At 41.9% G+C, this 25,508-nt stretch overlaps 1 protein-coding gene across 2 annotated transcripts in view; it reads left to right on the forward strand.

Moving 5' to 3' along the window:
• The window catches only part of IGF2R (insulin like growth factor 2 receptor), a 77,527-nt gene that overhangs the window by 47,275 nt on the left and 4,744 nt on the right, over positions 1-25,508 (forward strand). For both annotated transcript variants that reach the window (XM_035108613.2, XM_035108615.2), the window contains exons 31-44: positions 162-352; positions 653-779; positions 1,533-1,658; positions 2,356-2,627; positions 3,728-3,946; positions 4,573-4,722; positions 10,041-10,202; positions 11,136-11,343; positions 12,534-12,680; positions 20,030-20,264; positions 21,452-21,588; positions 22,261-22,378; positions 24,605-24,751; positions 25,148-25,332. In XM_035108613.2, coding sequence (XP_034964504.2) covers positions 162-352; positions 653-779; positions 1,533-1,658; positions 2,356-2,627; positions 3,728-3,946; positions 4,573-4,722; positions 10,041-10,202; positions 11,136-11,343; positions 12,534-12,680; positions 20,030-20,264; positions 21,452-21,588; positions 22,261-22,378; positions 24,605-24,751; positions 25,148-25,332 — 2,424 coding nt within the window. The remainder of the gene's footprint in view (positions 1-161; positions 353-652; positions 780-1,532; positions 1,659-2,355; positions 2,628-3,727; positions 3,947-4,572; positions 4,723-10,040; positions 10,203-11,135; positions 11,344-12,533; positions 12,681-20,029; positions 20,265-21,451; positions 21,589-22,260; positions 22,379-24,604; positions 24,752-25,147; positions 25,333-25,508) is intronic.

Here is a 25,508-nt window from a genome sequence, read left to right on the forward strand (position 1 = left end):
TTGAATCAACACTGAAGTTTTTTTGGTAGCATTTCTTGAATATGTTATTTGCGCCAAAACACCACCACCACCACCACCAAGAGAATGTGGGGCTATGCTATCAGGCAATGCTAAACCCTTTATTTTCTCTTCCCCACCCTCTTTTCTGGTGCCAAACATAGATTTCTGTTCACCGGATTCTGCAGCCTGCCTAATGGATGGGTCCAAGTATATAAACTTGGGTGAGGTGTCTGAGGGAATCCAATGGCAAAATGGCATTTTTGTTATTAAATACATCAACGGTGAGAAGTGTCCAGACCAGATCAGGAAAAGGTCTACAATAATCCGCATCAAGTGTGACGCAAATGCAGTTGTAAGTATGCCTAAGTAGGTCAGATTTTCTATGTGTGTGGTCCAGATTAATCTTGGGTGGTGGTGATGGGTTCTATAACAGAAGCTTAAACTGATGGATGTCCAAGAGGATTTATACTTTTATGTCTTTTGGCCACAATAACTTTGCTAAGACCTTTTGAAGGGAAGGTAGGCTGCTACCAGGAGTCAACATTCCAGCTGCCTCCCCCAGAAAGGGTAAAGTGTGTTGCAAGAAATATTATCAGTACCCCAGCACAGAAGTTTTGCAGATGTTGACTCTTTCAAATCCGTTTTTCTCCAGGATTCCAAGCCTGAACTTATAACAGCCATTCAGGATTGTGAATATACTTTTCTATGGTTCACGGCTGCTGCGTGTCCTTTGAAAACCAACGTGCACAACAATTGCACAGTATCCAACCCTCTTACAGGTAAGCCTTTGACACACACGTGGGCCTGGTCGGGGTAGCTGTAACCGTAACCAACCTCGAATTGTTCTGCCATGGGAGAGAGCAGTAGTGGACTTAGGACTCTCATCTTGGGAGAGCCAAGGCTAATCTGAAGGGAGGAGCCTCCTACACCCTACAATATCAAGCTACAGTACTTTCATAAATGTAGGAAATAGCGAAAGAAACCCCATTGATAGTTACTCGTTCTCGCTCATCTCCATTGGTGGAACATAGAAAGCTGCCTTATACTGAGGCAGGCTGTCTGCCCATCCAGCTCAGTATTGCCAACACTGGCTGGCAGCAGCTCTCTAGGGTTTCAGATGGACTTTTCCCAACCCCACCTGAATATGCCAAGGATTATGCCTGGGATTGAGCCATGTAAAGCAAGAGCCCTTCCCTAACTCCTGAAGCTTGCAGGTATATGTCATTCCTATTGTATCACAGGGAATGCAAGTGGAAGGTTGCACTGGGGCTACAATGTGATGGTGCAGGATACAGCTATTTATTCTTTGGAAGAAAAAACAAGATGCCCAAATACCCACCAATAGGACAGAAGGTTATATGAAACAGGATACACAAATACTTCTGTGAGGGCAAACAGCATATCTGAGTTGATGGTCATCTTGTGGTTTAAAGCATCACAGGTCTACTTCTTGGGTTACCAAAAATCTCAATTGCTCTCTGCAGGGAAGCTAAAAAGCTAAATTATCCTCTCCCCCCTCCCTCTTCTTGCAGGCCATCTCTTTGACCTTAATTCTTTAAAGAGGCAGGATGGTTATACTGTCCCTGATTACAAGAACCAGAGAATATTGCAGCTGAGTGTGTGTGATGAAGCCAGAAGTCTATGTGGCAGTGGAGTTGGTAAGCCTGGACATATCAGCAACGTGTTCAGTGGAGCTCATGGAAGTTCTGTGGAGTTCTCACGAAACTGTCTCTGTACTTATAACCAAGCTTATACAACCAGCCATTCTACTACTTTAATTGGAAATAGCTTTTACCCTGTACTGCTCTCCTTCCTGCCTACTCTGTGTACCTATGCCACCTCTAATGTGACTGGCCATCCATGCATATGGGTATAAGATTCTTGATCAGATTGCACAGTTCATCGGGCATGTCAACTGGGATTTGGGCCTATACAGACTGGGATTTTGCAGGCACACTTGAATGGCTGTTGCCACTGTTGGTAGGATGGAAATGCTGGGTGGATAGAGGAGGTGGTGTAGGATCATCCCCTGCAGCACGTGGGAAGTGGCCCAGTGAATAATCTAATCTCACCTACATTAAAAAGGCTAACATTGAATTCTATTATTTTCTTGCATAAGCTAGATGTAGGTCACAGTTCTGCCCATTTTATAGATTGGGAACTGAGCCCTGAGAGCAAGTGACTGTGTTAAGACTGCCCAGTGAGTGAGCAAAGTCCTCAAAGTTCTCAACTACTTGGTGTAACTAATGTAATCCCTCTCAGTTCTGTTGAAATAGAACAGCCCAAGGAGTGGATTGCACAGCTGCTTAACTCAAGCTTCCTTCCATCATAACCCACTTCTGAACTTGTTAATAGGTGTCTGTGTCACTGGTGGCCAACAGAAGCCAGTCAGTGCTGGAAGACTGACCAAAGCATTAACTTATGAAGATGGAGTTTTGAAACTTAGCTACAGCGGAGGAGAGCCCTGCCCTGCAAATCCTGACCTGAAGTATACAAGCTATTTCAGCTTTGTGTGCAGGCCTGATGCTGGGCCAGATAGCCAGCCCTTCCTTGTCTCCTTCGATGAGGCGGCATGTGCCTATTATTTCTCTTGGCATACAGCTTTAGCTTGTGAAGAAGAGAGTCCGGTAAGTGAATTGGCAATTTTATCAAGCTCCTGTTACCTAAGATGTCAAAGTAACAACAATGCCTGCAAGCAATATTTTTAAGTTGGAAATGGCACGGGTTTAAATGCTTCAGTTTCAGATGTTGGGTTTGTGTTTTTTTAATGAGGCAATACAAAATTCTCAGATCCATAAAATTTGTGGTATCTTGTTCTTTTTTGTTGAAGGGAGTAGCTGGTGGCTTTTTGGTTTTGTTTTGTTTAGGAACAGATGTGTTCTGTTTAGGTAACAGTAGAACAGAGGCAGTATAATTGTGTTGCCAGATGAGAAGTTGAAAGTCCTGCCAAATAATGCAATTCTTGCCAATAACTCTGGTAAAGTGCAGGCATAATTCTACATTTGATTAAGGGAACAGTAGATATCCACAGGATATCTGGAACGGAATTCAACCAAATCATTAATGGTCAGTCACAACCCCCTTCCCCCCCCCCCAGACATGGAGGGCAGAGTAAATTTGCATGCAAGGGAGTAGGAAAGAGGGGATGGAGGAGTTCACAGTCCCACAGTGCAGTTCCTTGACACTGGGTAGCATTATGTCAATTCCGGAGCTCCTTGTTGTGAGTAACAGTCAAGGGAAGAAGAATCAATAGAAGAAGAATCCCAATGGTAGGTCAATGGAGACCTCTTTTTCCATTGAGATTAATATATCACTGTGTGTTGGAAAACTTAGCAATGCTCTCAAAGCTTCAGCTGAAGCAGAAATGTCAAGAAGGAAGAGGCTAATCAGGGCCTTTAGCTGTCATTGCCTTGACCAATAAATAAACTGCAAAGTTGATCTTTGGCTCAGCCCAGGAACACATGTCATTTCACTGGTATTTGCTTTCAATCAAGACAGAAGTGACCTGCTGGAGAAGTACAAAGAGACTGAAGGGAATTTCAGGGTGGGATGGGATCAGATTGAACACATGATGAAATGAACACATTGACTTGCAGTGTGGTGTGGTGGGGGAGAGCGCTAAGAAAAAACCAGACCCCGATAAATTAGATTTAGTTTTTGCTTGTTGACATTTGGCTAATATTAGCTGCAAGTGCTGATTTGTGGAACTCCCTCCCACTGCAAACAGGTGGAATGCTCGGTTACAAATGGCAGCACAATAATTGACCTCTCTCCTTTGATACATCGGACGGGCTCCTATGAGGCATTTGATGAGACGTTCGATGATTCCTCTGACCTTACTCCAGATTTCTATATAAATATTTGCCGCCCGTTGAATTCCATCAAAGATGTCAACTGCCCACCTGGAGCAGCTGTCTGCATGGTTCCACTTACTGGTCCTCCTATAGTAAGTTATCCCTATGTATCAAACAATCCTCTTTAGCAAAGGTGTTAGTGTTTTTTGTAATTCATAACCAGTATGTTGGCTTATGGTTAATTGAGAGTCGCCTCTCTCTGTACAAGTCACTGATTCTGCATGGTGGCTATTGTTATAACTGCATGTGGTCTGAACCTCTGAGGAAAGAGGGATATCTTTGTACATTCTTCATTCTCACAGTCCGCGGGGGGGGGGGGGGGGTACTGTCCAGAAGTGGCTGCTTACCAAATCATGGTCTGTATCCAAAGAAGTGCATAACTTTTTTCTTGTACTCAAGGCTTTGGGGCTATATTTTTTGAGCGACAGATCCCCACATCTCATGGCAAACCTATTTCAAGACAAAATATGTGTTCCAAAATCAATTTGCGATGTGGTCTGTAGGAGAGTGCGGTGTTTCCTTTCAAAGGAAAAAAAATGCCATAAAAATTAGGAAAACGGGCAGCATTGAATCGTATTATAGCCCAAACAATGTGGTGATCTTATTTTGTGGAAAGTCTGAAATAAGACGTGGAATCGCTAGCACTACTGGAAAATCATGCCAGTGCTTCGTGTGAAAGTGTCACAACCAAGTTAATTTATTGTGTTTTCTCATTTAGGATATCGGCCGTTTTACTGCCCCTCCCAAGCTCAACCCTGCAACACATGAAGTTTACATTGCTTTTAACAGTACCACTCCTTGTCTGGAAGATAAAAGTCTCAAGTATTCTTCTCTCATTGTGTTCCATTGCAGCAGAGGGACAAATCTGGTAATGGTCATCTTATTTTGCGTACTGCCAAGCCTGAATCAAGGGTGGCGGTGGGGAAGAGAAGAATCTTTGGGGGGAAAAGGACAAAAGTGAATTGAGTGAAGGATGATTAAATCTGTTTCAAATGCTAATTTACAAGGTGCCACAAGAGCCTATAGTGCATCTGCTGCAGAGATTTTCAAAGTGCAATATACTCATGTCCCACAGAAACTCAAAACTCAGTACTAAAATCTTCCTTGACCTGAGGCGGGAAATACTTATTTTGCATCTGACCATGTTTGACCCTCAACTCACCCAAATAATACTTCTGATGAACTCTTAACCATAGAAGATGCTAGTTATTTCTAAACTCTATACATTGGTACCTCAACATCCGAATGCCTCAACTTCCAAAGGTTTCGACTTACGAAGTCAGCAAACCTGGAAGTATTTTCGCCCTGCGCAGAAGTGGCGTGTGCAGAAGTGCAAAATCGCGCTTCGCACATGCGCAAAATGGACGCTTCCACATCCGAAGGTTTCGACTTACGAAGAGCGCCACGGAACGGATCGCCTTCGTAAATCGAGATACCACTGTAACTAGGTCACCATTGCAGAGTTCGAATGTAGGCCTGAATTCTGAAAACAGGAAGCTTATATAACATGTTGCTCTTACAAAATCCAGGTGTCCAAAGCTTTTCGTGGTCCAATTTTTTGTTGAGCAACGGGCAATAGGAAAGGCATGAAAGTTTAGGGTGGGGGTTAAGGAATGGAGTAGCTGCTACTGGAGAAGGGCAGGGAGATGTGCAAGGCACTGCCAGTTTTCTTGGGGTGTGGAAGGTATTGAGTATTTGCTAGATTTTCTTCACAAGATCTTGAATGGAAAGCTGGGATTCTTAGAATCCCTGTGTGTGTGTGTGTTGTTGTTGTTGTTTAGTCGTTTAGTCGTGTCCGACTCTTCGTGACCCCATGGACCATAGCACGCCAGGCACTCCTGTCTCGCACTGCCTCCCGCAGTTTGGTCAAACTCATGTTCGTAGCTTCGAGAACACTGTCCAACCATCTTGTCCTCTGTCGTCCCCTTCTCCTAGTGCCCTCAATCTTTCCCAACATCAGGGTCTTTTCCAAGGATTCTTCTCTTCTCATGAGGTGGCCAAAGTATTGGAGCCTCAGCTTCACGATCTGTCCTTCCAGTGAGCACTCAGGGCTGATTTCCTTAAGAATGGATAGGTTTGATCTTCTTGCAGTCCATGGGACTCTCAAGAGTCTCCTCCAGCACCATAATTCAAAAGCATCAATTCTTCGGCGATCAGCCTTCTTTATGGTCCAACTCTCACTTCCATACATCACTACTGGGAAAACCATAGCTTTAACTATACGGACCTTTGTCGGCAAGGTGATGTCTCTGCTTTTTAAGATGCTGTCTAGGTTTGTCATTGCTTTTCTCCCAAGAAGCAGGCGTCTTTTAATTTCGTGACTGCTGTCACCATCTGCAGTGATCAAGGAGCCCAAGAAAGTAAAATCTCTCACTGCCTCCATTTCTTCCCCTTCTATTTGCCAGGAGGTGATGGGACCAGTGGCCATGATCTTGGTTTTTTTGATGTTGAGCTTCAGACCATATTTTGCGCTCTCCTCTTTCACCCTCATTAAAAGGTTCTTTAATTCCTCCTCGCTTTCTGCCATCAAGGTTGTGTCATCTGCATATCTGAGGTTGTTGATATTTCTTCCAGCAATCTTAATTCCGGCTTGGGATTCATCTAGTCCAGCCTTTCGCATGATGAATTCTGCATATAAGTTAAATAAGCAGGGAGACAATATACAACCTTGTCGTACTCCTTTCCCAATTTTGAACCAATCAGTTGTTCCATATCCAGTTCTAACTGTAGCTTCTTGTCCCACATAGAGATTTCTCAGGAGACAGATGAGGTGATCAGGCACTCCCATTTCTTTAAGAACTTGCCATAGTTTGCTGTGGTCGACACAGTCAAAGGCTTTTGCATAGTCAATGAAGCAGAAGTAGACGTTTTTCTGGAACTCTCTAGCTTTCTCCATAATCCAGCGCATGTTTGCTATTTGGTCTCTGGTTCCTCTGCCCCTTCGAAATCCAGCTTGCACTTCTGGGAGTTCTCGGTCCACATACTGCCTAAGCCTGCCTTGTAGAATTTTAAGCATAACCTTGCTAGCGTGTGAAATGAGCGCAATTGTGCGGTAGTTGGAGCATTCTTTGGCACTGCCCTTCTTTGGAATCGGGATGTAGACTGATCTTCTCCAATCCTCTGGCCACTGCTGAGTTTTCCAAACTTGCTGGCATATTGGGTGTAGCACCTTAACAGCATCATCTTTTAAAATTTTAAACAGTTCAGCTGGAATATCATCACTTCCACTGGCCTTGTTATTAGCAATGCTTTCTAAGGCCCATTTGACTTCACTCTCCAAGATGTCTGGCTCAAGGCCAGCAACCACACTACCTGAGGTGTACGAGACCTCCATATCTTTCTGGTATAATTCCTCTGTGTATTCTTGCCACCTCTTCTTGATGTCTTCTGCTTCTGTTAGGTCCTTACCACTTTTGTCCTTGATTATGGTAATCTTTGTACGAAATGTTCCTTTCATATCTCCAATTTTCTTGAACAGATCTCTGGTTTTCCCCATTCTATTGTTTTCCTCTATTTCTTTGCATTGCTCATTTAAGAAGACCCTCTTGTCTCTCCTTGCTGTTTTTTGGAAATCTGCATTCAGTTTCCTGTATCTTTCCCTATCTCCCTTGCATTTTGCTTGCCTCCTCTCCTCCGCTATTTGTAAGGCCTCGTTGGACAGCCATTTTGCTTTCTTGCATTTCCTTTTCCTTGGGATGGTTTTCATTGCTGCCTCCTGTATAATGTTACGAGCCTCCATCCATAGTTCTTCAGGCACTCTGTCCACCAAATCTAAATCCTTAAACCTGTTCCTCACTTCCACTGTGTATTCATAAGGGATTTGATTCAGATTGTATCTTACTGGCCCAGTGGTTTTTCCTACTTTCTTCAGTTTAAGCTGAAATTTTGCTATAAGAAGCTGATGATCTGAGTTACAGTCAGCTCCAGGTCTTGTTTTTGCTGACTGTATAGAGCTTCTCCATCTTTGGCTGCAGAGAATATAATCAATCTGATTTCGATGCTGTCCATTTGGTGATATCCATGTGTAGAGTCGTCTCTTGTGTTGTTGGAATAGAGTGTTTGTGATGACCAGCTTGTTCTCTTGACAGAACTCTATTAGCCTTTGCCCTGCTTCATTTTGAACTCCAAGGCCAAACTTGCCAGTTGTTCCTTTTATCTCTTGATTCCCTACTTTAGCATTCCAGTCCCCTGTAATGAGAAGAACATCCTTCTTTGGTGTCATTTCTAGAAGGTGTTGTAGGTCTTCATAGAATTGGTCAATTTCATTTTCTTCAGCACCGGTAGTTGGTGCATAAACTTGGATTACTGTGATGTTAAAAGGTCTGCCTTGGATTCGTATCGAGATCATTCTGTCATTTTTGAGATTGCATCCCATTACAGCTTTTGCCACTCTTTTGTTGACTATGAGGGCCACTCCATTTCTGCTACAGGATTCTTGCCCACAGTAGTAGATATGATAGTCATCCGAACTGAATTCGCCCATTCCCTTCCATTTTAGTTCACTGATGCCCAGGATGTCGATATTTATTCTTGTCATCTCATTTTTGACCACATCCAGCTTACCTCCACTCATGGTTCTTACATTCCAGGTTCCTATGCAATATTTTTCTTTACAGCATCGGACTTTCCTTTCGCTTCCAGGCATATCCGCAACTGAGCGTCCTTTCGGCTTTGGCCCAGCCGCTTCATCAGCTCTGAATCTACTTGTACTTGTCCTCCGCTCTTCCTCAGTAGCATGTTGGACGCCTTCCGACCTGAGGGGCTCATCTTCCAGCGTCATAACTTTTATATGCCTGTTGTCTTTGTCCATGGAGTTTTCTTGGCAGGGATACTGGAGTGGCTTGCCAGTTCCTTCTCCAGGTGGATCACGTTTAGTCAAAACTCTCCACTATGACCTGTCCATCTTGGGTGGCCCTGCATGGCATAGCTCATAGCTTCTCTGAGTTATTCAAGCCCCTTCGCCACGACAAGGCATTGATCCATGAAGGGGGTGTGTGTGTGTGCGTGCACACAAACACACACACTGCTTATCAAGTTCCATGCTTGCATATGAAGTACATACAGTCAGAATACTTGACCTTTAATGTCTTTTTTACTTCTCTGTGTACGTTTGAAAATGTTGCAAGTCTTGGCAGATGTGTGCGGTTAGCTTCAAAGGCTATTCCTGCTTTTTAAAAATGTCTTGATGATTCTAATGTGAATTTAATGAGGGATGCTGACAGGAAATTACACAGACAGCAGGAACACTGTGTCCATAATGTAATGTCAAGCCCCATATCACAGAGGTAAATTCTTCTGCTTAATGGGTCTAAGTCTGAGCATAAGTGTATGGCATGTTTCCACTTTAAAATAGATAGAAAATCAAATAGTTTAAAACAGGCATCCCCAAACTGCGGCCCTCCAGATGTTTTGGCCTACAACTCCCATGATCCCTAGCTAACAGGACCAGTGGTCGGGGAAGATGTGAATTGTAGTCGCAAACATCTGGAGGGCCGAACTTTGGGGATGCCTGGTTTAAAAAGTGATTATCCGTGTAGACAGCACAAACCTTGGGGAAGAAAAGGCATTTGTATTCTGCCTCATTGGCACAAGAGCTTCTGCATGATGATATTTCTAGTGCTGCTCAGTTATCCTGTGAACCTTAAATCACATGGGGGAGAGTTGGTGTTATCCACTCACTCCTGCAAAGTTCATCGCTGATGCCTCCCATATCACCTCTGGCTTCTTGCACTACCAGAGTACATAGGAAGCATCTGTTTGGGTTACATAAGAATGGGCCTCGGAAGTCAGAGCCATTGTCTAAAACACCATAAGGGGGTAGTGGTGGAGAGGAATAATAGTGGCAGATCAGCTTTTTATTAGCTACCTACAACCTTACCCAGTACTTGTCCAGATGAAGAAATGAATATATACCTTATAACAGACTGAATGCAATGGGATTAATTTCACTGGCAACGTTTGCACATCACAGTGGCTTACCGTGGACACACAGCTGCCTCTGGCATGAGCAGGAGCAACCAATCATAATCACAGGCTTAGTGTTGCACCCGAACCATGGTTTTGATCCGACGAATCACAGTGCTAACCCAGAGTTTGCTCTTGAGTATCAGGTTCCTAAATAATAAGGTTGCAGTAAGCCAAGCCTAAACAATTTTCTGTTTTCTCTTGTTTGTGTTCTGGTGACAGGGAAAGCCAAAAATGATAGGGCAGTCCACCTGCGAATACATATTTGAATGGAGCACTCCAGTTGTTTGCCCTGATAAAGTGGACGTCTCGGGCTGCTCGGTGGCTGATGAGCAGCTGCACTACACTTTCAACCTATCCAGACTTTCTGCAAAGCCTTACAAGGTGATGTGCTGCAAACTTCAGGTGCTGTGGTCAGTGAGAGAGCTGGATGCTTTGAACTGAAACCTTGTTTCTTATCATGGTGGAGGAAAAGGGGTTGGTTCAAGCTTTGTGCTAAACGGCGGATTGTAGCTCTGCAGCAGGACATGTGTTTTACATGTGTCAGGTCCCAGGTTCCATCCTCAGCATCTCCAGCTCAGTTGGTATGGCATCCTGTGCCAGCTTTGGTTATTCCCCTTCCTCAAAAGGATCCAGTTGTGCTGCTGTGAACTCCACTGCATTTGTCACTTGATTTGCCCCCAACTCTCTCCCCCCCGGTATTTCATGGGGTGTTTTCCTAGGTGATCTCACAGTGTGGACTAACAATACAGTTCTTCTAGAATGGAAACTCTGGTTGGAGTATTCAGGGTTTTTCCAGGGGAAGACCCAAAACCTTTTTGTAAACAATGGTTACACGGAACAATTGGGGTGTGTGTGGGAGACTGACCTAAGTTAGTATTTGAGTGGTTCCAGTAGTATTTATTTTTTTAAGCATGCTTCTGTTGATGGGGGACCCATGTGGGAGAGGGCTGTTAACGTTCATGTCCTGCTTTTTGGCTTCCCAAGGGCCTCTGGTTCACCAGCATGAGTTCAGGATGCTTGGCTAGGCGGATTGTTGTTCTGATTCTGCAGGGCTGTTATGCTCTTGAAGTTTTACTGCTTGTTGAAATTGAGACCACCATCTGTTGGCAAGCAGCAGCCAAAGTAAATATTTCCCATGGCAGTCTTCACGGTGCTCCTTCTTGTTTTCTCTCTTGAGCAACTAGACAAACCAAGATGACAGTAATACTGTGCTGTTTCTGCTCCCAGTCTTCTGGACGTCAGCATATTGGAGACATGTTTAACATTTTTCATTTACTCTTTGTTGCACTTTAACAATGGTGTTTGCCCTTACAGATCTCTGCTGGGTCCAAGAATTACCACCTAGGGGTGTGTTCTGGTGCTGCTGGTGTGCCCCTAGGAAAGTGCAAGGATGCAGCCGTGTGTCTGGTCTCGGGCAACAGCGCTGTCTCATTTGGCAACAGAAATGAAAGGAAAATGGACTACCGGCATCAAGATGAAGCTGTCATTTTGCAGTATACGGGTGGTGATGAGTGCCCTCCAGGTAAGGCCTTCTAAAGCTAGCAAGTCTTAACTTTTGAGAAGGCTTTAAAGCCCACACTTGTGTGGTGGTTAGACTTGACCAGCTTCTAAGCCTAAGGCTAACTCAAAGCAACATTATTTCCGTAGTTCATTCACCCTCGCAGCAGTCCTCTGCAGAAGGAGGTTCTCATTTTTGAGTGAGAGGTAACTTAGCCAAGGCATTTCCCATACGAAACTTTGAAATGGAGCTTCTGCAAAGCGCAAAGTTGTGACCCTCCTGGGACAGCTTGCTGTTTCTTGTCTGATTTGTATCAATGCCCAAGACAAGGAAGGTGGGCAAAACCCACAAGATCTGCATATCTTTCTAAGGCTGAAACTCTATTTGTGCCTGCCTGTTGTAGACTTGAACCTCATATTTCTGGCAAATTCAAAATTGTGTATAGTAAATAATAATAATAATAATAATAATAATAATAATAATAATAATAATAATAATAATAAGTTATTATTTATACCCTGCCCATCCCCAGCTATTCTGGGCGGCTCCCAACAGAATATTGAAAATGTGATAAAACATCAAACATTAAAAGCTTCCCTTAACAGGGCTGCCTTCAGATGTCTTCTAAAAGTCAGATAGTTGTTTATTTCCTTGACATCTGATGGGAGGGCATTCCACAGAGTGGGTGCAACCACCGAGAAGGCCCTCTGCCTGGTTCCCTGTAACCTCACTTCTCGCAGTGAGGGAACCGGCAGAAGGCCCTTGGAGCTGGACCTCAGTGTCCGAGCTGAACGATGATTGGTGATCGTTCCTTCCTCCATATGTGTGTATTAAACACACACAGTTTATATTGGGGAAAATAATAATTGAAATAGCACGACAGCTGTGAAATAATTGCAGTGTGCCACAGTTAACAGTAGTCTCCCCCATGAAGTTATCCGTCACAATTGCATAACTAGTTATTGTGGATCAATGGGTTATCTGGCAAAGTTATACCTGGGAGCAGATCCATTGAAAATAATGGGCTTATGTTCATCTTGCCATTCAATGTCAGTGGGTCTACTCTGAGTAGAACTAATATGGGATGCAAGCCATTGTCTTCATTTACGAGTGGCAGTGGCTGCCCAGTGTGCTTGTCTGCAGGAATCGCCTGCTCATGAAAGGTGCAGCCTGTGGCTCTCTCTGCGTGTATTGATATTTCCTTTCACTTGCAGTGACTGATCTGGATGAGCTTTGTGTATTCCCTTTCCAATACAATGGCAAAACGTACGACACGTGCATTCAGGAGGGACGAGAGCGGCCATGGTGTGCCACTACAAATAACTTTGAAAGAGACAAAAAATGGGGTTTCTGTGTCAACGGTAAGCAAGTGTTGGAAAAATGCTCATGCAGTTTCTATTTCTGTCCCACCTTTCTTCCAAGGAGCTCAAGGTGACAACATGTTCTCCCCTCCCCTCCTCCTCTTACCCTCTCAATAACCCTATGTGGTAGAGGTTAGGCTTAGAGATAGTGACTGGCCCAAGGTCACAGTTTCATGGCTGAGGGGGATTTGAACCGTGTCCAGGTACTAGTCCATCACTCTAACCACTACACCATTCTGGGGCTCAAATTTTATTTTATTTTTTTAATAAATTTTTATTCAATTTCCAATTTATCCAATTAAAATAATAATAATAAAAAACATTCTTTTATACACAACATTATAAATTTTCATCTAACATTTTGCTCTGCCGAGCTACGACTTCCCCCCCTCCCTTCATGCGGGTTTCTTGTTAACTACATTTTTGCAGTTCCTTTTTGACTGTTTGGTCAATTCGTAGGATTTATTTCAATCCTGCAAGTGTTTTTAAAGATCTACAATTTTTCTCCATATAATCCACATATTTACTCCAGTCTTTTTGAAACCTTGTCTCCCCCTGGTCGCGGATCTTGCAAGTCATCCTTGCGAGTTCAGCATAGTCCATCATTTTAATCTGCCACTCCTCAATCGTTGGAATTTCTTGTAATTTCCATTTTTGGGCTAACAAAGTCCTAGCCGCGGTTGTCGCATACATAAACAATACTTGATCTTCTTTTCTAATCTCTCCTCCCATTATTCCTAGTAAAAATGCTTCAGGTTTTTTTGGGAAAGTATATCTGAATATCTTTTTCAACTCATTATATAACATCTCCCAAAATCTTTTTACCTTATCGCATGTCCACCACATATGATAAAATTCACCATCTCTCTCTTTACATTTCCAGCAAGTTTTGTCACTCATTCTATACATTTTGGCTAATTTAACTGGTGTTAAATACCATCTATACATCATCTTATACACATTTTCTTTCAAAGCAGTACATGCTGTAAATCTCAACGTTTGAGTCCATAATTTCAACCACGCGTCATAATCAATATTATGCCCAAAATCTTTTGCCCACTTGATCATCACTTCTTTTGTCAACTCATCCTTCGTATACCATTCTAATAACAAATTATACATTTTTGACAGAAGCTTTGTTTTGCCTTCTAGCACTTCTATTTGGAATTTGGACCTTTTGTCCTCAAATCCTATTTTCCTGTCTTCCCTAAGAACATCATTTATTTGATGGTATTGTATCCATCCTGTTAAAACTCCTTTAATTTCTTCATAGGGTTTAAGTCTCCATCCTTTATCAGTCCTTATCAAGATTTCCTCATAAGTGGCCCACCTCCCCTCCATATTTACTTTCTTCACTGTTAATACCTCTGCTGGTGAAACCCACCATGGTTTTTTGATCTCTAACAGCATTTTATTTCTTTCCCACACCTCGTACAGAGATCTTCTTATCACATGATTGGTAAACCCAGTATGAGACTTCTTTTTGTCATAGCATAAATATGCGTGCCACCCAAATCTATTGTTAAAACCTTCCAAATCTAGCAGGTCAGTATTCTTCAACGTTATCCACTCTTTAATCCAACACATACAAGACGCTTCATAATAAAGTCTTAAATCTGGCAGGGAGAAACCACCTCTTTCTTTTCTGTCAACCAAGATTTTATGTTTTATTCTAGGTTTTTTCCCCTGCCAGAGAAATCTTGACAAAATCTTTTGCCATTCTTGAAATTGTCTTGTACCCTTCACCACAGGTATAGTTTGAAATAAGAGTAACATTTTAGGTAAGATATTCATCTTAATTGCTGCTATTCTTCCTAAGAATGACATGTTCATATTAGTTCACCTTTCCAGATCTTTCTTTATTTCTCTCCATACTGGTTCATAATTATCACTATATAAATTAATGTTCTTTGCTGTCATCCATATTCCAAGGTATTTTACTTTTTTTGCCACATCGAAACCATATTTTAGATGTAGCTCTTGCTTTTCCTCTTTCGTCATATTCATTACCATAACCTTTGTTTTCTGTCTATTTAGTTTAAATCCTGCTAATTGTCCAAATTTCTCAATTTCTTCTATAGCCGCTGCAACACTTTCATTAGGATTTTCTAATGTTAAAACCAAATCGTCCGCGAAGGCTTTCACTTTGAATTGCTTTGCACCTACTTTAATTCCTCTAATAGTTGAAAGGTCTCTTAATCTATTCAATAATACTTCCAGGACCATGATGAATAATAAAGGGGATAAAGGACACCCCTGTCTAGTTCCTTTTGTGATATCAAAATATTCTGTTAATGTGTTATTAATTATCAGTCTTGCTTTTTGTTCTGAATATATTGCCTCAATCCCATTCAAAAAAGAATCTTTGCCAACCATCGATTCCAGATTCTTCTTCATAAACTGCCAAGATATATTGTCAAATGCTTTCTCTGCATCCACAAACATTAATACTGCTGGCTTATCTATCTTGGTTTCCAGATATTCTATTACATCTATTATATGTCTAACGTTGTCCTTTAACTGTCTACCAGGAAGAAAACCAGCTTGATCCTTATGTATCATTTCATTCAAAACTTCTTTCAATCTCTTGGACATAATGTCTGCAAAAAGCTTATAATCGTTATTCAATAAAGAAATTGGTCTATAATTTCTGACTTCTAAGCCATCCGCTCCTGGTTTTGGAATCAATGTAATATACGCTTCCTTCCATGTATTTGGGATCTTTCCTCCTGCAAGGATATCATTCATCACTTCTTCTAAAATCGGTATCAACTGTCCGTTTAAAACTTTATAGTATTTCGCTGATAATCCATCTGGTCCTGGGGCTTTTCCTACTTTCATTCTCGTTATTGCCTGATATACTTCTTGCCTTGTTATCCTATTATTAAGTTTCTTTCTTTCCTCTTCTGGAATTTGTTTCAGTCCATGTTTGCTTAAATAATCACTGATCTTCTTCTCCTCTTCTTTCTTTTTACAATACAACTCTTTGTAAAACTTTTGAAAGGCTTTCTTTATTTCCTTTGGCTCCTCAGTCACTTTTCCTTCCATATTTATCTTCACTATCATATTTTGATTTTGACGTTTCCTTAATTGCCATGCCAATAATTTTCCTGTTTTGTTCGCTGATTCAATTTTTTTTTGCCTCATCTGCTTTATTTTCCATTCTATCTCCTGACTGATCAACATAGAGAATTGTATCTGTAACATCTTTATGTTGTTTTTGATTTGTTGATTCTCTGGTTTATCTATCAGGTTTTTCTCATTTTCCATGAGACACTTCAGGATTTCCTCCTTCTTCTTTTCTTTCTTTCGTTTCAGGAAACTATTTTGCTGTATTAGAAAGCCTCTCATTACTGCTTTACTTGCGTCCCATACCATATCAAGTCCAGTGTCTTTATGTAGATTCCAGTGAAAATAGTCTTTCAGGATATTCTTAGCTTTTACTACCACCTCTTTATCTTCGAAAAGCTCCTCATTCATTCTCCACCTAAAAGAATTCTGATCTTTGCTTTTCATTTCCATAAATATTGAATTGTGATCTGATAGTGTTCGTGGTATTATCTCTATTTTACTCACCCTGGGCACTAGTTCTTTGGAGATCCATATATGATCAATTCTTCCAGAACTTTGATTTGGTTCTGAAAAGAATGTAAACTGTTTAAGCGTAGGATGCTTTAACCTCCAAATATCCACTAGGCCCAGGTTTTCTACCAATTCAAAGAAAGATTTTGGTAGCTTGCCTTCATTCTTCCTTTTCTTTGTCCTATCCAATTCTGGTACTGTCACTCCATTGAAATCGCCCATTAGCACTATCTTTTGGTCCATATACTCTGCTAACCTTTCTTCCAAATTCTTGTAAAATTCCGCTTCGTTCTCATTCGGTGCATAGATTCCCACCACCAGCATTTTTTCTCCTTGGGTCGATATTTGGACCGCTATCACTCTTCCTTCTTCATCTTTAAACATCAGGTTCGGATCCAATTTGTCTTTTATATACAAAACCACTCCTCTCTTTTTATTTTCTACTGAATTTATAAATTCTTTACCCAACCTTTTATTTCTAAGAATATAATTGTGTTTTTTCGCCACATGTGTTTCCTGAAGACAGATTATATCCAAATTTTTCTTCTTCAAAATATGATCAATTTTATTTCTTTTCACTTTGTTATTCAATCCATGTACATTCCAAGTATGTATCTTCAATGATGCCATTTTACTTCCTAATATCAGGAAGATAAGATTTTATCTAGTCTTGGTCGGGTTCTTTACTTAAATCTTTATCTTCTTCCTCTTCTTCACTCTCTGACTCTTTATCCTCTTCCTCTTTTTTCTGATCTTCTTCTTCTGATTTCTCTTCCTCTCCTTCTTTTTTCTTTCTTCTTCTTCTTTGTGGTTTTGGTTCTTCTTCCTCTTCTGCAGTCGCTTCAGCTAGGATAGCCAGATCTGGGCTCAGCTCTCCCAAAAATTTTTCATACTTTCTCAAGAATTTCCCAATGTCATGCATACTTGTCAGCACATGTCTTTTCTCTTTATAGAAAAACATTATTCCTTCGGGGTATTCCCATCTATGCTGGATTCCATTTTTCCTGAGCAGGGCCACCATTGCTTTATAATTGTCGCGTTTTTTTCAAAAATCTTCCTGGAATTTCTTTAAACACGATTATAGGCTTGCCTCCGAAGATTAGCTTGTTGGTGAAGCTCAAACTTAAAATTTCATTTTTCATCTCCATTGTGTTGAGAACCACCACGCAATCACCAGGTGCTTTCCTTACCTTGGCCTTTGCTGATTTTACCTTGATTCTGAATACATTCACAATTGTCTGGCTCACTTCTTCATCCGTCTTTCCCATCCATTTCGCCAATTCGGCAATTATCCTTGACTTAATATCTTCTCCCGATTCTTCAGGGATACCCCTTAATTTCAAATTCAATTGCCTTTGCTTCATTTCAATTAATGCCAAATTATCAAGCATTTGTTCATGTGCCCGGTCCATTTTCTTCATACTATCTTTCACTTTGTCAGTCTCTTTTTTAACCTCCTTTACCTCTTTTTGTGTCTTCTTGATTGATTCTTCCATTGTTTTGGATCTCACCGACAAGTCTTTTATTTGGGTCGATAATTCTCCCACAGCTCCTTCAATCTTCTTATCAATCTCTCCCAATTTTTTATCCATTCGTTGTTCACTGTGTTTAAATTCATCTTTAATTTTTTGCCATAGAGCTTCTAGATCCTTGACTTCTTCTTGCTTTGAACCTCTTCTATCTTTTGGTGTGCTTGCTGACTTCTTTTCTTCTTTACCAGCCATTCTTCTACAAAAAAAACAGAAAAGAGGAGAAATTCCCCTCTTCACCACTAGGGGGACCAGTATTAATAAATTCCTACAGTGTACCTGCAATAACCCAACCACCCCCAGATGGCGCTGTAATAAATTTCAATACCTAGAATCAACAGTTATTCCGTCTGCCACTGGGTGGATTACTCTGAAACCTCAAGTCTTTCCAGTACTTTTCCACTCCCAGAGACAGAGAACCAGCAGTTTCTGGTTACATTAAATCAGACCCTTCTAGCAAGTTCCTTCTTTATCCCTCCAACAGTCAAGTCACCCTTGGAACCTGAAACAAAGAAGCCAAGTCTCGCAACTCTTCAGCCACTTATAGGCTTAATCCACAGTTCGATCCAATAAGACCCAAAAAAGAAAGAAAAAAGAAGCCAAATACTTCAGCCACTTGTAGGCTTAATCCAAATAAGGGAGAATAAAGATCCCAGATCCGCAGTTCCAAAGCAATAAACCCCTCTTCAGCCACTTGCTGGCTTAATCCAAAGTCGACCCCCCCTTTCCAGCCTCTCAGTTGGTGGGAAACGTTTTTACTTTGTTCTTAATTATAGCAAAGAAAAAAAAAGGGCAGCCTCCGTCTTTCCCTCCTTCAGTGCTGCAGCGATACAGGCAAAGCACTCAGGCAACTCAAAGCTCCTCTGCATTCAGGGCTAGAGCGCAGAAAATATAAAGTTCCCAGATCGCTTGCAGTTCCACCCCCAGGAAAGAGACAAGGTAACAATATAAAAGCTCTAAGCAATTCTTTTCCACCCTCAAAAAATTGCCTTGTTACAATGTAATCAAGGACTTCTGAAGAACTCACTCCGCAGGCAATCAGTTTCACTTTCCGTCGCTCAGCTCCTACGATCTCTTCTCTGCGCCATTTTTCCCCGCTGTTGGGACGGACTCCCTTTTTGCGCCCCACAGCTTCATCAATCTGATTGTTAACTTCAATCCAAAATCAATTTCACCTTCTTTATTCCTCAGATTAGTTATAATTTAAGGAAGCTTGCTGCTTACCATCGGAAGCCAGAGACTGCACTTAACGGAGTCAGTGGTCTCTCCCCCTTCGCGCCCGCAGCTCAATCCTTCTCCCGGCTCCCACGCAGTAAAAACCGGGTGAAGGAGAGCACGCAGGGCGCTGCTGGGTGCCACGACACTCAGGGTAACCCCCCCTGAGGTTTTTGAGGTCCGCGGAGCCTTCGCGTGACCTCTAAAGGCTCCGTTAAGTTCGGGATTCCCCGGAGGGCTATCCCGCGCTTCCTTCGATGGCCGCAGCTCACCGGAAGTCATCGGGGCTCAAATTTTAATATGAGGCTGTAATCCAAAACTTGCACGTTAAGATGGTCAAAATCAGAATGATTTACCTTGCAGAAGATGCATTTAGAAAGAGAATATGGAAGTGAAGTATACAACTTTTCTTTCAGAAAGATAGCACGTAGATCAAACAAAATTAATGCTGCTGCTTTTGTGTTTCCCTCTCTGGTATTGCCAATGGTCTTGCACAAGAGTTGCCCTAGATTTCTTAATTCCACTACCCTCTTGTGGTTTCATTGCATTGACATGCAGAGAGTCTGTGTTCAGCACTCAACCATTAGTTTAGCCTAGCTTACCTCCATTCTTACAGGCCTGTAAATCACCTGTGATGAGTTTTATTTCCAGGTGTCTAGGCAGGAAAGCTGTTGGCAATGGGAAGAGTTAGTCTCCTCTCTAGCCACTAGGGTGCTACAAATGATCCCTCTTTGTGAACTAACAACTTTTGTAGGCTTACTTAGGGTTGCCATGTTTTAGATTAGGCCAAAGTTGTCGAGATTTTTAAAGGGTTTTTGTGTGTGTGTGTGTGTGTGTGTGTGTGTGTGTGTGTGTGTGTGCAAAACCTGGAATATAATGGTGCCAACTATGCTCCCTGTGCTTGCAAAGGTTTCTCAAATGCTACATGGTTGCAGCCCGTGTGTTGTGGTGGGACGGTGGTCAGAATTTGAGTGTGGATTTACAGTTGCTTATGATGGTGAAACCTTTGCTTGTGTCTTGCAGGAAATGGCCGCCGGGAATCAACTATTATTTTCAAGTGTGATGACAACGCTGATGATGGGAGCCCTCAACTACTGAGTGAGACAAATGGCTGTGCAGTGACATTTGAATGGAAGACGCAAGTTGTGTGTCCGCCCAGGAAAATGGAGTGCAAGTTTATTCAGAAGCACAAAACCTACGATTTGAGAATGCTTTCCTCCCTCACGGGATCTTGGATCTTTGCTGACAAGACCAGCTCGTGAGTCTGTTTTACAGTTCTAATGGAAACCATATTCCCAGTACATTTTTATTTGAAGGATAAGACAGCCACCTTGCAAATGTTGGCGTTAACTTGTGAAGACAAGAGGCTGCCAGTGTTACACGGAAACAGTTGGGACTGTGCTTAACTGGTTTTGCACTCTTGTGTCTTTTGATCTCCTTTCTTTGAGAATGCATGAGGAGTTTGTATCTCAAGGTAACAATAGGGAGGTTTTACCAGTAGAAAAGAGGTGCACATTAGTGTTACTACTTGGCATTGCCCAGTGTCATCGGAATACTGGGCTTGCTATGATTCCAGAAGTTGCCAAACAGGAAAAGGTTCAGGACAGAACTATCGAGGTTTATAGAAGACTTAAAAGGTAAATAGTAAGATGGAGATGGAAAGGCTTGGTCCACTTAATGTAGAAGAAGAGATGAAGGCATGAGATGGCGGTAGTCCCCAAATGAATGGAGAACATTGTTGTGACACGCAACACCAAAATTATGGAAGATACTAGCAAATAGACAAATTACCATATTTTTCCATGTACAAGACTAGATTTTTTCCCTTAAAAATAATGTCAAAAATTAGGGGGCATCTTATACATGGGGGCGTCTTATTGACAGGAAAATAGACAGGAAAATACGGTAATTCAGTTTACACAATTTATGCAGGTTGCCACATTCAGGGTTTTTTTGGTGCAGAATTTAAATGTTTTAGCCTAAAGTAAACATAGCGGGGTGGGGTGGGGTGGTGCTGTGGTCTAAACCACAGAGCCTAGGGCCACAGAGCCTAGGGCTTGCTGATCAGAAGGTTGGCTGTTTGAATCCCTGCAACAGGGTGAGCTCCCGTTGCTCAGTCCCTGCTGCCAACCTAGCAGTTCAAAAGCACGTCAAAGTGCAAGTAGATAAATAGGTACCGCTCTGGCAGGAAGGTAAACAGCATTTCTGTGCACTGCTCTGGTTCACCAGAAGCAGCTTAGTCATGCTGCCCACATGACCCGGAAGCTGTACACCGCCTCCCTCAGCCACTAAAGCAAGATGACCACTGCAACCCCAGAATCGTTCGCGACTGGACTTAACTGTCAGGGGTCCCTTTACCTTTACCTTTATATATAGCTATGGTAAATATGCAGTCATATACTAGGCTGATCTATTACTTGTTTTCTTTTCCTCCTCCGTTTAAAGTTACTACATGAATCTCTGTCAAAGAGTCCACGAAGGACCCACAGGTTGCCCAGAACGAGCAAGTGTTTGCCGGAGAAGTCAGAATGGGGCTGTGCAGGTTCTGGGATTAGTACATACTCAGAAACTAAATGTAACAGGTATGTACCTAAATACAGTGCATGATTTTTTTAAAAGGGCAACTTAAGTAAATATTTTAATGGAAAATGTGTCTATTTACATTTATTACTCTAAACTGCAGAAATCTATATTATATTTAGTTTTGTATTTCTTCTCAAGGTCGCTTAAGCTAGACTTTTATTGAGGCATAGACAAATTGTAACATTTAATACCCAACATTCATTGGTGTAATTCAGCCCCTATACTGTATAAATTACTAGATAGTCTACTGTAAAGCCTCAACAAGCTGTGGATTCTGCTTGCTGTTCAGTACGCTGGCCTGTGTAGAAGTGCCATTAATACTTGGTAAAACCTTCCACAAAGGACAAATACTCCTTAAACAATTGGTCCTTACCTTTTATGAAAGAGCTGCTCTTAATCTTTGAAAACTAAATTCACAAACATTCTGATATATTTTGGGCCATTTGACCTACTGGTAGCTGTAAATTTTTGAGCTCTTCTGAGATAAGAACCAATAATTGACGGAAATGTCACTAATGCAAGGTCAAAATGGGGTGGGTGTGGCTGGCTGGCATGATTTTAAAATGTTGGTTCGTTTTTGGCTGCAAAGCATTGCTTGTGTTTTTGTGTTGGTTCCAAAAAACACAGTATCTTGCCTTTTAATTTACAAGAACGTGATGTTTCTCTTTCAGACGATAGAATCCTTGTCAGTTACTCCAACGGCCACGAGTGTCCACAGAGGAACAAAAAAGCAACCACCGTGATAGAACTGAAATGTGGGAAAACAGTTGGCATGCCAAGGTTTAATAGGTAAAGTGTAAAGAGTAATTGGCTGTTGTAGCGTAGTTGAGGGCCTCTTAAATGTTACTGTGATTAATGGGTACACCTCAGATACTGTATGTTGCTACTGCAGTGCTCCTTCAATTGACAGGGAGGGGAGAGAGAATTGACACCTTTTCCCACCACACATTCATAAGATTGGGATCCAAGGCTACTTGGCACTGTGACCCCATCCCCACAGTTATGCTGCTTCAACAGGCATGGCTTATCCCCAGAGAATCCTCAGAAATGTAGTTTGCTAAAGACGCAGAGAGTTGTTAGGAGGCCCCGATTCCTCTCACAGACCTGCAGTTCCCAGTGTGGCTTATCAATTGCTCTTAACTAGGAGCTCTGGGAACTGTAGTTCTGTGAGGAGAAGGGGGGGGTCTCCTAACAGCTCTCAGCACCCTTGGCAAACTACAGTTCCCAGGATTTTTTGGGTGGAAGCCATGAATGTTAAAGTGGCCTGTGTTAAAGGACTTGGGTGGAGTTTTTGACTTTCGTATCTTCAGGGTGACCAGTAGCCTTAGCAGCAAGTTTTGCCACAAAATAGCATAAACGGAATAATATTTGTGCTCTTGGCATGAATAGAAATTGAATTTGGTTGACCTGTAACAAGCTGAGGAAGGAAGAAATGGAGCAGTATTTAGATACATAAATCCTGCAATGTTTGAATTATAGCGTATTATCACTTAATCAGCTCGCTCTGCATTACGTCCCCTTTTCCTTTGTTCAAACACAACAGTGTCCCACAGGAATGAGTTGAAGTAAAAATGTAACTAAGTAACAGTGCCAGCTTTATATTGGCTCAAGGGTCTTCTCCAGGCCTTGATATGTGGCACATTCTGTGTGTCTACATGGATTAGCGCAGGGGTAGGCAACCTAAGGCCCATGGGCCAGATGCGACCCAATCACTTTCTCAATCTGGCCCGCGGACGGTCCGGGAATCAGTGTATTTTTACATGAGTAGAATATGTCCTTTTATTTAAAATGCATCTCTGGGTTATTTGTGGGGCCTGCCAGGTGTTTTTACATGAGTGGAATGTGTCCTTTTATTTAAAATGCACCTCTGGGTTATTTGTGGGGCATAGGAATTCATTCATTATTATTTTTTCCAAAATATAGTCCGGCCCACCACATGGTCTGAGGGATGGTGGACCGGCCATCAGCACGGCTGAAAAAGGTTGCTGACCCCTGGATTAGCGGGTGGTTCCTCTCCAAGTGTCGGTTTTTCTCCATTGAGCTCAGCCCTCTCCCAGGCAACTTGCTTGGCATACTTGGCAAGGCCCCTCTCTCACAAGCACACTCTGCTCTGCCAGAGCTAAGAAACAGACAGTCTTAGTTTACTTTTCCTGAGTCATTTTCTTCTTATTGAGGGACCTGACACTCGCTAAAACTTGCCCCTTGGGCTCAGTAGACAGTTACTGCCTCAGGTTGTCTGTTAGCAACTTGGTGGGGATGGAATTTTAATTACATAAGCAATACTACCAACCACTAGGAGGTGCTGTTCCGTGTCATTAGTGTGGTAGGGAGGAACGGTGTCATGAGTTGCTATCTATGAGGAGAGTTATTATCAAGTGAGCAGCTGCTGGAGGACAATGGTTCTCAAACTTTTTGTGTGGATAGCTTAATTCCTGGGTCTCTTGGGGGGCTGCTTACCTATTTCCTGTTCACTTTCATTATCAAAACTAATTCTATGTTACAAAAATCACAGGCCTTAGGCTGCTAAGAAGGACCAGTTTAACTGGTGATTTTCTAGGGGAAAATTAGAGCACACCAGTGCTTATTAGGATAATCACAGACTCAGAGCTAGAGCCTTGTCAGCCTGAATGATAGTCTGGTGCTGATCAAAATGGCCTCACTGTCCATCAGAACAATTAAATCATGTTTAGAGCCTAGAACAGGTATTTCCAACTGTTCCACAACTTGCTCGTGGGCCACAAATAACTCTTTTAGATATTCTTCTGTAGAGCATGTGGATGATAGGTGGATACACCTGGTGTGATTTCCAAGTTTAGATGTGTTCATAGAAACATGCTAAAGGGGGCACAGTTTTATAAACTTGAAATGAAATACTTGAATGTAGACAGTCACAGGTATGCAGTAAATAACAAATAAGTCTTAACTGCTCCCTCTCCATCACGTTGCCTCTACCATCATGTCATTTTTGCTTATTGCTGGTAAACCTTTTCCTTGCTTCTCAATATTTCCTGTTAGGATTGATGAAGAAAACTGTGCCTACTACATCACATGGGAAACTCGGGCTGCTTGCGCTGTGAAACCCCAGGAAGTAACAATGAAGAATGGCACAATCATAAATCCAGTGACAGGAAAGAATTTCAGCCTGGGCAATATATATTACAAGTAAGTATACTCTCCTGGTGTAAAAGAAGTGGTAGAAAAGGCAGGGGTACAAAAATTCCAGCCACTCAGTCGCTGCTTCAGATGTGCTTGGAGGCGACCAAATACCAAATAAGATTAGTGCATATTATAGAATATCATCAAGTAACAACACATGATAACACAATATACTTGGAAGAATAGCCTACTTGGAAGAGTCATGGATAAGTTGGAGATGTGCGGTGCTGGTCTCCTTGTTAAATGGAACTGAACTTGAAATATGAACTTGGATTAAGAATCAAGTGAGAAGAGGTGCTCAAGGTTACTAATGCATACAGAATATTTTGTTTGTTTGTTTGTTAACTCTGATTATATTTGTTCCCTGTGTCTTTTATAAACCATGAATCTACTCTGTTTCAGATTATACAATGCTTCTGGTGATATAAGAGCAAATGGTGATACCTACATTTATGAAATTCAGCTTTCTGCCATCACTGATTCAAAGCACCGTGAATGCTCTGGAGCCAACATATGCCAAGTTAAAACATCAGATACCCATTTTAGGAAAATTGGATCTTCTAACAAGGCTAAATATCATGTTCAGGGCAAGTACCTATTGCTTCTAATATTAACTTATTGGGTTACAGCAAACATGCTTAGCAATATGTCTTGGTAATACAACATTTGTTGAAAAAACTTGTTTAAGAACTGGAAAGCATAGGTCAAACATTAGTTTAGCCCAAGGAACTCCCCTTTTTTCCCATAATCCAAATAGCTGCAA

This window comes from Zootoca vivipara, chromosome 3 (genome assembly GCF_963506605.1).
Source record: "Zootoca vivipara chromosome 3, rZooViv1.1, whole genome shotgun sequence".
Lineage (NCBI taxonomy): Eukaryota > Metazoa > Chordata > Lepidosauria > Squamata > Lacertidae > Zootoca > Zootoca vivipara.